This window comes from Typopeltis vanoorti, chromosome 14 (assembly GCF_054136105.1).
Source record: "Typopeltis vanoorti isolate ZY-2024b chromosome 14, IOZ_Tvanoo_1.0, whole genome shotgun sequence".
Lineage (NCBI taxonomy): Eukaryota > Metazoa > Arthropoda > Arachnida > Uropygi > Thelyphonidae > Typopeltis > Typopeltis vanoorti.
In genome coordinates this window covers 49,910,542-49,925,573 of record NC_143562.1, presented here as the reverse complement: position 1 = coordinate 49,925,573, position 15,032 = coordinate 49,910,542, and the positions used below count along the sequence as shown (strand labels likewise).

Below are 15,032 nucleotides of genomic sequence, written 5' to 3'. Positions count from 1 at the left end.
TATAACTTTAGCATTATCTTTGAAAATTTCTGTAATTTTAAAAAGCCATATATTTTACTTTGTTACCATATATTGTTATCAATAAATTATCATTCTAAAAGTTATATATTTATAATATATAAAAATAAAATAAAATAAATCAAAAAACAAGCGATATTGTATATTTTAAGAATTATACACCCCTTCAGAAACTTCATGCTTACCTTTGGTTCAAAATTTCCAATTCACTCGTTTAATATGTAATAACCATCCCATATAGGAAACGTATACATTCGATGCAAATCGGTTTTATTTTTTGGATGGAGTATTAAAGTTCTTCAAAAATGAAGGGTGTAGGAATAATAATGGCTATGAGTCTTACATTTTTCGCATGTTTTCTGGTTTGCCTTTACTTTTCTCCAAGTTTTTTTCGTGATATAAAAGCAGAACACATTTTTATGCAACTGGCAAATTACTTGGAAAATGTGTAGATTATTGTTTAAAACCTACAGTATCAACAGTATTGTTTAAAAGTATAATATAGTGATTTTTAACTGTAATTTAGGCAATGAAAGAAAAAAAAATTAAAAAAAAAACAATTCGTTGTATGATAAAACAGTGCCCTTTCTTTTAGAGACAAGCTTCATCATCATGTTTCTGACCTAATAATCTATATCTCGCACATAAGCATTTGCGAGATTGAATGAAAGAAATAGAAAAGAAGAAGAAAAATATGAAAAAAAAGAAAGAAATACGCAGGATTCTTGTAATTTCTTTCTTTAGCAAGCTATTGCAACAGCTTTCTTTGCTTTCACATATCAGATACTAAGAAATGCCAGAGCGTCACATTTTACGTCATATTCTTGCTCCACGCTTTGATAAACAGCTTCGAGAAAAGAAAAACGCCTCGCGTATTTCCTCTCGATCGTCAGTAGTAGTAAAAATAACAATTAATAAAATATAATTGTTATAATTATTAAAAATTAATAATTATAACAATTATTATACTAAAAATGCTTGCCAGAACTACACCTCAGTGTATACTACAAAAGAAACATATCGGTCTACTTCTTTAGTATCACAACATAGTTTTACCGAATATTAATATTGTTATTAACCTGTTATCAAAAGGTTTTTGTTAAATGAATAAAACTGATGCAATGAGAGATTTACACTATTTGAAACATTTCTCTATTATTTGCTTTAATAGAGTGGAGAGCTATATATATATATATATATATATATATATATATATATATATATATATATATATATATATATATATATATATATATATATATATATATATATATATTAGGATAACCAAGCAATTTTATATGCTTGGTTATTTTAGCTCCTAATCCCAAGTACGCAAACAATTAAGTTTGCGCCTGAAACAAAGTTCAAGTCTAAAGATGGTACAACACCATCTGTTGTACTAACAGATGGTGTTGTACTGTTAAAATCAACTAACGCCTTTTATTCCCTTATGGGGAGTAGGCGAGCGAGGCCTTTATACCCTATCTAGCTTTTTGAGAGTGAGTGGGCAGTTCAATCTCCACCGGTAGCCAATCAGAGATAGTTGGCCAATGTCTATCACTAATTACAGCAGCCACCGATCAAGGGGCTGGCAAACAAGTGCTGCCATCTGTTGGTACCTAACCCTAACAAAATATGTCACTGTCTGCAATAATGTGGGTACTACGGTCGATTTTCTTGAGTTTACGGGAAGAAAAACCAGAGTGTCCGGGAGGAAAAACCTGTTTGCCCGTTCCAGAGATCGACTAACTCGCTAACCGGTCGAAGAAAGGCTTAAAAAAGTTTCTCCAGTCAGCGACTAGACTTGAACTTAAATCTAACTTCGAGCAACCAAGCGCTACTTCCACTGAGCGCTACACAGGCTAATTTAAAATTATTGAAATTAAAATAATAAAATTATGTAAAATTAATCAAAAATTTAAAATGAGTTGTCCTATTCAAAAAAACACCATTATCGTTTGTTACATTGCCTTTATTATATTCAGTAGTCATAATTTTTAATTTAATTTGTCCATGTATCCACTCAAATATTAATTTGTTATTTTCTTCATTTTCTTCTTTCTGTTGAAACTCAATTATTAATCAAATTCTTCGTGTAGCAGAAATTCATGTTATATTTCTATGGAGCAGTGTTCCAGTATTCTTGTTTATTTTTCCGTATCTCACTGTTCACTCCGCATCATTTTATATTCTTCACATATTGATGTGTATAATTTATCTTGTAGAAGTCAGTGAAATTCGGAAATTCTTTCTTTCACAAAAGTTTCACTCCTTTAGTTAGTTTTGTGATAATTGTTCACTTCTCCAAATGCTCCTTTTGCTTATGACATCTTTAGAAGATGTCTATTTTCCTTCTAAGTTCGTTTGCTTGTTCTTGTTTTTTGTTTTTATTTTTTCAGTTTTCTTTTCCTTTTCTCCCCCCCCCTCTATATTTTGTAATTTCTTGTATCTTGTAATTTCTTTTTCAAGTAATGCTATTCTGAATTTAATTTTTCTCTGTAACTGCATTTTAATTTATTATTTGATCTCTTCTGTATTTTTAAAAATACGTACACGTTCAGCGTCATATCTTATGTCTGCTAATAGTGGTGTGTATGGTAATAAATTACAGATTTTTACTTTCTGGTATTCTCCCATGTTATTTCATTGTGTATTTTATGATCAAAGAATGTATTATTTATTGTTACTTACCTGTACAAAGTTTAGCAGAATTTTTGCCATATTTGTGAATTATTTTTTATGTCTGTTGATTATGTTTGCTTTCCCACTGTTAGAGGGCGCAATGATCTAGTCCTGAAACTTCTTCCTAATAGAAAAACATGCAGTACATTAGAAACGTAATAATTTCAACCATTTCTGAATGTAATACATAAATTTCAGATGCATTTTATTGTACGCCTTTCAAATTTTATTTAATTTTCGCGATTTATTCATATTTAATTACAATGGCATAGTGATGCTACACAATCGTATCATTAAAAGTTGAAAAAGAATCGAAAAAGTTAAAGAAACGTTTTATATCTATATCTATGTAAGCAGTTGGCCTATTTGCAGCATGAAAAACTAGAGGTCATGTACTCTTTACCTAAAATGCATTAGATCACGAGGTTTTCATTGAAAAATTAAAACATTTTCAACAATAAAGTATTATTATTTGACCAGAAACAATCGTCTATGTTTTAGTGTAATAAGGTACCCGTATGTCACTTCAACAATACGTTTCGTAGAAGTACGTTTTCCAGTGAATAATAATTCCTTTCGCCAAACTGTTTCCATTGCAGATTTCTTCATCTTCACACAGCTGTAACGGTATAAACATGCTTTTCTTTAAACCTTGCAATACTATTGGATTATTTGCACAGCTGCTTTGATTGTTCGTATTGAGGGACATATACCGACCTTGTTAGTGGCTTTTCATCAAATACAATTAAAAGAAAAAAAAAATACTCCATGATATAAAAGGCAAATCTAAACACTTTTCTTATCTGAAAGGCACATACGTTCAGAAACTTTGGCAGAATGAAGACGATAATAACGGTTTTTCTTATTCTGCTGATGAACATTCTCGGAACAAAACCCGTCCAGAGTACGGAAATGGAATCAGCAACTGAGGTCACTGAAGTGGATGGTAATTCCATAAACGTTGACGATATCAGTGAGTAATCTTTCAGTTTACTATTGCACTAAACGAAACCGTAAATTTTCAGTTATATATAATTTCATGTTATAGTAGAGGGTTATAGAAATTTAGAGACTAAGCAATTTATCGAAATATAATCTACTAAATTTCATAAAAATACAATAAAATTAATAAAAGTACAAAATATAGCTATTCCTTTCAGATTTGTATTTGGATGGTTAGTAAATATCAAAATTATAATTTTAAATAAATATTGTATTATATTATTTATTACTTTTAATAATTTATTTTCACAACTATTTGCTAATCGCATACTCTGAATCGTTTGGTTTCTGATTGTTATTGTATGTCTCATCGGAAATGATGACGCAACAATAAATGCATAATATAAAATATAGATGTAACTAGTCGCTAGCTAGCAAAATTCAATGTCTACAGGCGAAAGGGAGAGCTCATTTCTAGAGTGTCTATAATAAATGTTGGTTGCATATAAGAAATTTTTAGTGGAAGTTAAAATTAATAGATAAGAATATATTTTCTATAGAAAACTTTTCTTTATAATGCGTGTTCATTGAGTTTTTATAAAAGATGTTTATAGTTTCTCGACAGAACTTTTCAAAACACTAAAAATCGACGTAAAGCTCTTTATATCTTCTAAAGTTACTTAGAAGATATAAATTTACTTAGAAGATATAAATATAAATATAAAGTTATTTATATTTTTTCTTATTTATTAATATTTTATATGAAAAAAAAACAAACTCCATAACCGCGTTGAGCATATATCCTTTAGCGAGAGAGGTTACGTAACTCAGACCGTAATTCTACTGCTCTTTGGATCGAGAAATCAGCGTTCGAATCTCGTTTAACTCCCCACAACATTTAAAGGGTTTTTAAATATTTTTAAGACCAATTATATGAAGAGCCAAAGGTTTCAATTCGGCGACATGAACTTATTTAAGTTAAGGGATATTACACCCCATATTGTTTCTTAGCCGAATAAGAAACTCAAAGAGTTTCATGCCGAATATAGAAACTATATAATGTTCGGCAATTCCAAGCGTAAGCAAATACATGAATACTGCAGCATCTCACCCATTTGGTAGTGCAAACTGAGGCAACTCATACAGAGGGTGGGGCAAGCTCCGATCACCCTACTCACTGATGAGACCTCAATAAAGGTTGAAACCGGTCTGGGTAGTGACCTTCTCTCATAATGTAGAACAGTAATACAGCTCCTAGGATCTGGGTTTCACGTTATGGGTAAATACCAAGAATAGTGATCGGAGCAAATGGGTCAGGTGCTGCTATCCAGCTATTTTCTTACGCTTGGAATCGCCGAACTTTATATAGTTTCTATATTCGGCATGAAACTCTTTGAGTTTCTTATTCGGCTAAGAAACAATATGGGATGCAATATCCCTAAACGTAAATATTTTTAAGACTTTACCAAACAAAACACCAAACGTTTTATGCAGATTATTGAATTAAGCTAAATTTTTAGCTTAATCCGATCTGACTGCTCCTTTTACAAATGATATTCAATGATCGGAGAATAATGTCAAGTACTTGGTTGCATTGTAGAAATGAAAACACAGAGCTTATTTAATGATTTCATGTTATTTTTCTGTTGTCACCATAGCAACCCCTCGCAAAAAATTAATTGTTATTTGTATTTTTGTAGCCAGTATATGCGATAAAGAAGCCGGAATGAATGCAACGGTATGTGGTTCGTATTTCTCTCTCTGTCACACACACACACACACACACACACACACACACACACACACACACACACACACACACACACACACACACACACACACACACACACACACACACACGCACACGCACACGCACACGCACGCGCACGCGCACGCACACGCACACACACACACACACACACACACACACACACACACACACACACACACACACACACACACACACACACACACACACACACACACACACACACACACACACAGACGCTCGTCCGTGTACTAATGGACATATTTCAATTACAGATTGGTCAAGAATATATGAAATGCTACAATGAATGTTGCAAGGAAGGACATGATTGCAAAACACTACAGAAGCCAGTGAATGAGAATGATGAAAAGGCTCAAGAAGAAATGGTATGAGGATGGTTTCATTAATCTTTGTTCTTTTTTATCATCAAATTATTTTAAATGTGATTTTCTAAATACAAAGTCCCAATGAAAATGATCCGAACGTGTTGCGTTGTTTGAAAATATCTACGGACATAATTCATTTTTGATTAAATACCTGCAACCAGTTGCAATAACCTTGGTTCAGTTCCGTGAGTTAGCTAATCGTATAAGTAAGTAGCATATTTGGTAGCATTGAAACACGTGCATTGTAAGCTATGTATTCAGAGAGAATTTGGATAATTTGTCGAGTTGATGCTGTCCTCCTTTCAGAGACTTTAGTTTCTCTCTGTGGTAAACCACCACGATAATACCATTCATTATAATAAGTCTGATTATCTGTAGATTAAGAGACAACAATATCGTTTTAATCTTATTGTTGTATCTCATTATTGATTAAGAGACAACAATAAGGTTAAAACAATATTATGACAATGCATAGGCCAGAAGTTTTGAATACATTATTTGTAATAATCAGAATTACACTATTCAACATCTTCTTCTTCTTCTTCTTCTTCTCTTCCGTCTAAGACGGGTTGAGTCCTCTCTTGAGCAGGATCTTCCAGTCTTCTCTATTCCTTGCTGTTCAAAAAAGTTCCTTATATGTTCTGCATACCGAGATTTTCTTTATTAATTTCAGCCAGGTAATTCTTGGTCTTCCAGGTCTTCTTTTTTCAGTTGGAAAAGTATTGATTAGGATGTTAGGAAGTCTGTCTGCATCCATGCGTACAGTGTGTCCAAACCATCTCAGTTGTTGTTTTCTAATTTTTTCTATTATTGTATTTTTATACAAAAGTTCTTGTCGACTGTGATGTTTGTTTTCTTTTCTATCCAGCTTGTTCTAGTTATTTTTCTTAAGCATTTCATTTCAAATGACAGCAGTTTTTTCTCCTCTCTTTTTTTAACTGTTCCACGCTTCTGCTCCATAGATGACTGTTGGTATAATTATTGCTTCATATAATTTGATTTTGGCTTATTTAGATATCTTGTTTGTTTTCCAGATATTCTGTAGTTTTCCCATGTTGGTCCATCCTATCGCTATTCTGTGTTTGATTGTTTCAGTTCATCTATTGTTTCTGTTAGTTTTGATCCAAGGTATATGAAGTTGTCTACTTGTTCTATTTGTTCTCCGTTTAGGGTGGCTGAGAGGGTAGTTCTGTTCCTCCCTATTTTCATCACTTTTGTCTTTTGTATATTTATTGTCATGTCATATGTTTTATAGGTTTCGTTTAGCTTGTTGATCAACTTTTGTAGTTCATTTGGGGTTCTTGCAAGAAGGATGAGATCATTTGCATATGTGATATTATTTATGTTTAAACCGTTGACATTGATTCCAGGCTCATTGTCTATTGCTTTCTTTACAACTTCTTCTAGATATATGTTGAATAGGCATGGGGATAATGGGCATCCTTGCATTACTCCATTTTGGATCTCTATGGGTTCTGTTGTGAGTGTGTCCTTTTTAATTATTGCATTTGTCTTAGAGTAATATTTTATCAGAAACTGTATTATATATTTGTCTATTGCTTTTTCTAGTAGAATTTTAAGAAGGATTTCTCTGTTGATGTTATCGAAAGCTTGTTTAAAGTCCACAAAACAACAATATAGTTCTTTATGGTCTTCCCAGCTGAGCTCTGCTAGTTGGTGCAATGTGAAAATTTGGTGTATTGTTGAATAGTTTCCTCGGAAACCAGCTTATTGTATGAATATCATTTCTTCATAGGTGTTTTTTAATCTATTTTGTATAATTCTTATGAATATTTTATAGGTGTGAGGGAGTAAATTGGGTCTGTAATTTCTGCAGTCTCTTTTGTCTCCTTTCTTGTATATTGGGATGATCTTTCCAGTTTTCCAGTCATCTGGGATCTCTCCTGTTTGTAGTATTTTATTGAATAGGGTTGTTAAATATTCTATTGATATGCTGCCTCCATATGACCACAGTTCAGTAGGGATAGTATCAATGCCTGGTGCTTTATTGTTTTTCATCTGTTTTATTGCGTATCTAACTTCTTCTTGTAAAATTTTTGGGTGATCATTATTTTCTTCTATTTTTGGCATTGTAGCTTTGTTTCCTTGGTGGAAGATAGTCTTAAAATGGTTTGAACAGATTTTTCTTATATATTCAATATTCCCGGTTTCAGTCATCTTGTTGTTTATCATTGTTATTGCTTTTGCTGAAAATTCCTTTGTAATTTCTCTTACAGTATCATGGAAGATTTTTAGGTTGTTTTGTTGGTATACTTCTTGGCATTTCTTAGCTTTTTTTTCTAACGATTTTTCTTTGGCTTTTTTGCATAGGTTATCAACTTTATTTTTTAGTGCTCTGTATTTTTCTCTATTCTCTTCATTGTTTTGTTGGTTTACAAGTATCTTGGCCTCTCTTTTCTCTTCTATGGTAGCTATTCAACATAATGCACATCAATGTTCTTCTTCTTATTCTTCTAGCATTCTTCTTTCTTCTTCTAGAGCACAAATTATTCTCAAATATCTCTGTTTTAAATTTCAACCTTATTCTTCAATGCTTCTTCTATTCATTAATCTATTCGACATTTACTTGTTCAGGTTATTATCGTCCATCAACTTATGTGTTATTGTAACTTTTCCCTGTATAATAAAATAATAATGATAACAATAATAATCAATATTTTTTTATATTTCAAAATTAAAGTTTTTCTTAAATATTTATATACGAAAAACGATAACATGAACAAATTAAATATTTTCCTTTTTTTTTTTGCAGATAAAGAAGATGGCCAACGTAATTATCTCTTTGGATTTATTAAATAGTGTTTCATTTCTTTCATTTATTGTATATTAATTGAATAATTTTTTTCATTGAACTCAGAAGAATTGAAATTTCACTAAAACATTTTGCTTTTTTTTTCAGTTCAATAAATGCGTAATGGTAAGAATATTTTTTTTTTGTTTATTTCATTAATATATTATGCTACTTTAAAAATAATGCAATCCTTTCTTTAGCTTTAATTCAATTCAAATTAAATATTTAAATATATAATAATGTATTCAATGATTATTCAGTATAACGTTTAGTATATAAAATGAAGAAACTCACAAACAAAATAACCTACGCAAAAGGTCGAATAATAATTACATTATATCAGTAATACAAACTTAATAGGGAAATTGTTGTTAATGAGGTATCAAAGACTGCTTATACGAAGACTGCATATAACCAGAGAAAGAGCATATTGCTCTTTCATGGCAAAAGAGTGGTTTGCGCAATATGACATATTGCTCAACCCACTGTTTTTATTAAGGAGAGTATACAAGCTAGATTAGTACTGGTTATGGGGATATTCGTCTTTTTCGTAAGATATATTCGCTTTTAAAACCACCGAAACGGCCACACGGGTGAAATATATCATAATTTATACCGAAATACATCATATTTCGTATCCATATTATTTCGTAACATCCAAGAGTTCTATTGACTTCAATGAACACTTCGCATCCATGTACTTATGGACGTATACACGTTCACACACACACACACACACACACACGTCTTGAAGTATACACGTCAAAGCCTGTACGGTGGCTAAATACATCTGTTTCCTGTTAAGAGATATTTCAGAATATTCATCTAAACTATATGGCTTTCAGGAATTTATAAAAGTGTCATTCGTTTTGCAGGGAAAAGTGTCCCCTAAATGCAAAGAGGCACATGAGAAATTTGATGTGAGTAATTTGGGTTATACTTTACTCTGTTTAATTTATTTCATTTATGCAGTTTGAAATGTTGATCATAAAATCGATGAACATGAATACGCACATATTTTTTATGATATGAAGCTTACCTTATTATATTATCAGATATAATTAAATTACTGTTCAGTTTTTTTTATGTAATAATATAAGTTTGATTTAAATTGTATTTAAATATAATCAGTTTAATAAATTTAATAAAAAGTTCAAAATGAGAGCATAGATGGTTAGCAACACTAATATAACAATATATTTCGATATTTAGCTACTGTTCTCGTGAACCATTTCATTTTTAAGACAATGAAATTTATCAGTCTATTGTTGAAATTGCTGCTATGAGTGATTGTTATCCGTGATTAGTTTACCCTTTAATGCAATAGATTATACAGTACTTGAATTCAGTATGGTTGATAATCAATAAGAAAAACAAATTCACACAATGGTGGTTACCCTCATTCAAACTCTCATATTTTAAATAATTTCATACCTTGTGTATCCAACAATTCAAAGAAATTTAACATTCACCACATTACGAATATGAAGAATTTTGTTTATTCAATAAATTATAATGTTAATTCACTCTTCTGTGTTTGTTACTAGGAATGTTTCCAGAGAGAATGGGAAAAGGCTGAAAACGGGAAGAACGAAAAAATGAAACAGAATCGTAAAAATTAAAGAAAACACAAAGCAAGACGTGTAGCAGAATTCATATCCTAAGAGGAAGCTGGTGTAGCTGCAATAAGAAACATAAATGAAGCAATTAAGAAATACTAAACTTTCGAAAATGTTATATTTATGTTTATTTATGTTAAATTTATTTATGTTTCCAATAAATAACAATATCATAAAATCAATTTTACTGTAGATCAAATGGTATAATAAAATTACAAAAATAATAACTAGCACTTCTCATTATAAAAATTTATGCCTTATTACTAAACTAATGAAAGAAGAGGTGTTTGTCAAACCTAATACATTTCAGTTAAGAAATAAAAAAATCTCAAAATCTTTATGAGCATTCTGGTTATCTGTTATATATTTTAATGAACCTAGCATGTGCACACATACACACACGCGCGCGCGCGAGCGTGCTTGCGTGCGTGTGTGATGATAAACTAGGAGGAAAATCATTATTGGCTAGAATTTTGCAACCTTTTAATCGATCCTTGACAAGACATGTAGAATTTTCTTCTGCGAATATACTTGCGGTTTTAATCCTAATCCTCAGTAAAATCGATCTTTGGAAATACATTTAATTACATGGGAAATGAACACCAGTTAGGAAAAATGGGACCTCTTCTCTAGCACGCTGTAAGATTGCACTCAACTGCAGCGATGATGATGATAGGTGGATATTAGTTGCCAATCGATTTTTTTTTTAAATTATAACCTACTGTCATGACATAGTATTAAAAGAATTCTTAAACGTAAATCACATCAAGAATGATTTCGATAACGTTTTTGTCTTAAGTTAACCATATAAAAATATCAATTTCTTACATCCGTAGATTTCTTTTTTTCATAGATTTCATAGATCACTTATTTTGAATTTGGGTTGCAAGTTTAGGGATTATGCGTAAAAAAAAGGGAAAAAATCAATTTAAAGAAAATGAACAAATTAGAAATTTTTACATATATAAAAAAATTAATTCGCAGTTCTGTGTTAGAAAAATTTTGTGTAATCGATGGGCGATGTTAACTCTATAAGTATATTCGCAAATTTACAGTTCATCAAGAAAATCTTATTCTCCAAGAATAATACAAATCATTCTACATTGATGCATATTTACATAATATATTATATCTATATTTAGGAAATAAAGACACACATTTCAGCGATAAATATGGCTTTATTAAAATGTTGTAGTACTCTATTTTCAGTAGCCTCCTTTTTTAAAAAAAACAAGACTGGAATAATTATACTACATGGGAAAAGAAATGGAATCCACTGAGATTCCATTTCTTTGATTGGTGATTTCGAGTAAGCCAGTTGAAGTCTTTTGACTAAACTAAATGACATAATAATACTTAGCATCAACAATAAATCTTGCAATTTATAGGAAGAAATATTATCTGAATGATTTCAAAATTATAAAAACTTTATGCCTAAATAAAACGTACGCAGTCGGAAGGATATATTTTTTGCGTGTATACATATGAACACAATACTTGCCATATATGCCATTTCAGAATATGTTTACCATAGCGTTTTTCAACAGCGTTTCATTTAATACAATCTCATTTATATATTATCTCCTCTGCAATTCAAACAAAGATTAAATGGTTTTTTTATCATTTTATCACTTGTGTGCATATGGAAGTGCACCTTTCTGTTCGTAGATAAGGAACACTTTCGCGTCTCGGAGTTAGAGTCTTAATGGACTCGATAACATGCTGAATACATAATTCTGGACGTTTTTTTTTTGTACAAAAAAAATATCTACGACTATATCAGAGATCCCAGCACAACCATTTTTCCCTTCGTGCTTGCGTTATGTTCAGACCTATTAAGATATATATTCATTTCCTCGCTCGTGAACGAGGGAATGAACACGTTTTGCATATTTCGTCTACGAGCACACGCACTCACTGACAATGGATACTACGGAATAATGATACTTCGGAACTTGTTAAAAATTGTGTACGACGTAAGCATAAGCGTAAAACAGGATGAAGCTTGTGTCCAGCTGTATTTATTATTTTTTTTATTTTCAGATGCTGCCACTGCTTAGAAAGCGTCCACAGTACTTTTAAATTGAATTCTACACGAAGAAGGTTTTATTACACTTGCTTGAAAATCCCTCTAAATACCATTCCCAAAATTTTTGAAATGTAGAAAAAAAAAGATTAAACAACGATTTGTCTGTACTTGGGTTTTTCATCCCGCGTACAGACAAATCGACCTTCAGAACACACGCAATTTCCAGACAAAAAATACTGTTGTTGGTGATGATGGGCGGTAGATGGCTATGAAGGTAGTAGTGTCGTGTTAAGAGAATTAAGTAATAGCGGAGAGGATGAGATGCATTTAGTGAAGTAGAGTGCCCTCTAGCGACGAATCCTTGGACTCTCTGGGGATGTCACGTAATAAATTAATTACAAATATGGTATAGAAATCGGAGAATGAAAAAAAATCTTCTTTGGCAAATTTTCAATTATATTAAAAGACGTACTAAAGAATGCCGTGATTATACAGAAGATTATACCTACTGTTGTTTTCACGTATAGATGCTCCGTAACTTAGTCGGTATAGGCGAAGTCTCTTTGGTTGGAAACATGGTTCGAATCCCATCTAGAATGCGAGTAAGGGCATTTCAACTAAAGGTGAGTTAGCCGGTCCCATACGGTGGTGGAAGAGTTTTGTCCCTGGAAACTGGAGTTTTTCGTACCGGAATCAGGCAAACTGGACAGTAGAAAACTATTTTCTAAACAAAGAATATATATAGGGTTTATCACCTTATTCTGGAGTTATGGTTTCGAAATCCACGGATATTTGGAACTTTGGAAGGCCGTGGGAGCTTTAAGTGCCTGCTGGAGCCACTGATGATTTTTTTTTACGAATGACGACATTAAACTACTGATCATGATGACTACTTTAACGTTATTAAACTAAACTGTGCAAATTAACATATATTCAACAATTATTTTACTTAGAAAGCTATGAAACTGTTTCAAAAGTTAAAACATTCCCATAAGTTCGACGAATATTTTTTGCATATAACAGTGAACTTTTTTCTTATATCAGACAGGCAACCTTTTCTTCATATACCTTTAGTTCCACCACTATAATTAACTCAGAGCAACCTAGCTAATAAAGTATCGTAATTATTATTTTTTATAACGTACAATACAGTTACTTGTGAAAACGAAATCGGTTAGAATCACAATATATGAATGCCAACTACTTTGAGCCAGTTGAGTATATTGTGCCAATAAAGTCAAAGTGTGTTCCTCATCGGCCACCGTATTTTCTTCCAGATTGTTATTAATTAATTAATTGTTGTTTATCTTCGCAATAATTTTAGTGTAACGAGGAGTAATATTCAATTGAAATTAAAATCAAATTTATCTTTCGATTTTACAGTTTTAAAAAAAAAAGCTTGCCTCGATGTGGATTCTTATCAATCTCTGTATGCCGGATAACTGCTTTTCTTGGGAACTAGATCTAAAAACGTTCCCCTCCCCATGGATTTACGACCTTAAGTAAAGCAACATCTAACAGCATATATTCTATAAGATTTTATTGAAATACAGACAATAAATACCATAGATAGCTAATAATATATCATTAGGTGGAAGGGAAATTCTGGTATTTTTATGCTAAATAATATGAATGGAGTTACCAATAAATATATTTGTTTGTAACTGAGTGAACTCTTAGCTACTGCTTAATGTTTTGATTTTGGGAACACGTTTTACGACACATTATCAACGATCACTAAATTCATCTGAATGTTCTGACTGTCTTAGTTACAAATATCACTATCTAACAAAGCTCATGAGAATCCATATCATTGCCGCCAACTAAATGGCACACTTACATCTCAGACTATGGGCATGAATCACTTACTGCAGCTTGACCACACTCTTGACCTCATAGGAGGTTAACAACATCCCATAAAATTCGAGTTTTAAAATATTCTTTGTATAAGCAAAATAATACCTAATACAGAAACAGCTATAATATTATTGAAACATTTGTAAAAATGCATACAGGTACTTTTCAGAAAAATTACGTAAGCTATCGTTCCTTTCAGCTACATATTATAACAGGAAATTTTTTCCCAGAGAATTAAGAAAAAATCTGCTAGCCTATAGTTTTCATTTGCACAATATGCCTCGTAGAACCTGTTGATTCATCACTATTCTTTGAATTTACTTGCGCAGCTGCTGTATCCTGTCTCTGAAGAATGCATCCTTTCTTTTGTGCCATAACCAATGCAGCCATCTCGGGCAAAGTCATTAAAAAATAAAATTGTAATATTCAACGTGTTAAACATATTATTGGAAAATGGAAAAGATTAACGTGAACTCGACAACCTAATTAAGTAATACTTAGTCCTTTACATAGCGAAAGTTATCATAAAACTGTTTAAAATCGGATATTATTTAACAAATATATTTGACTTCTAGAATTTTAAGAGGAATTTGAATACATAAAGTGTAACTTAACATTAATTCCAGTTTTATTTATCTGAAATTTCTCGGCTTGTGCTTCCCAATTCTAATTCGATTAATAATTGAAATTTCGGCTAATAGCAAGTTGATATTATCGCGAAATTCAGTAGAGGCACCCTGCCTTTTTATATTTTATTATAAACTCTTTATAAACTCATCTCATATTTTCCTTCATTCATACTATAACGATCGATTAACGATTGACTGATTTCGATCGTTCTTTGTCCGATATAACGCATATAGTTCATTTGTTTTAGGCAATTGTCATCGCCTACTTTTCATCACCTAAATGTATTAGG

At 31.6% G+C, this 15,032-nt stretch overlaps 1 protein-coding gene across 1 annotated transcript in view; it reads left to right on the top strand.

Moving 5' to 3' along the window:
- The first annotated feature begins 3,603 nt into the window (after positions 1 to 3,603).
- The window catches only part of LOC150099450 (uncharacterized), a 52,353-nt gene continuing 40,924 nt past the window's right edge, over positions 3,604 to 15,032 (top strand). Inside the window, exons 1-3 of the mRNA XM_090404363.1 lie at positions 3,604 to 3,673; positions 5,343 to 5,380; positions 5,686 to 5,796. Coding sequence (XP_090260489.1) covers positions 3,613 to 3,673; positions 5,343 to 5,380; positions 5,686 to 5,796 — 210 coding nt within the window. The 5' untranslated portion in view covers positions 3,604 to 3,612. The remainder of the gene's footprint in view (positions 3,674 to 5,342; positions 5,381 to 5,685; positions 5,797 to 15,032) is intronic.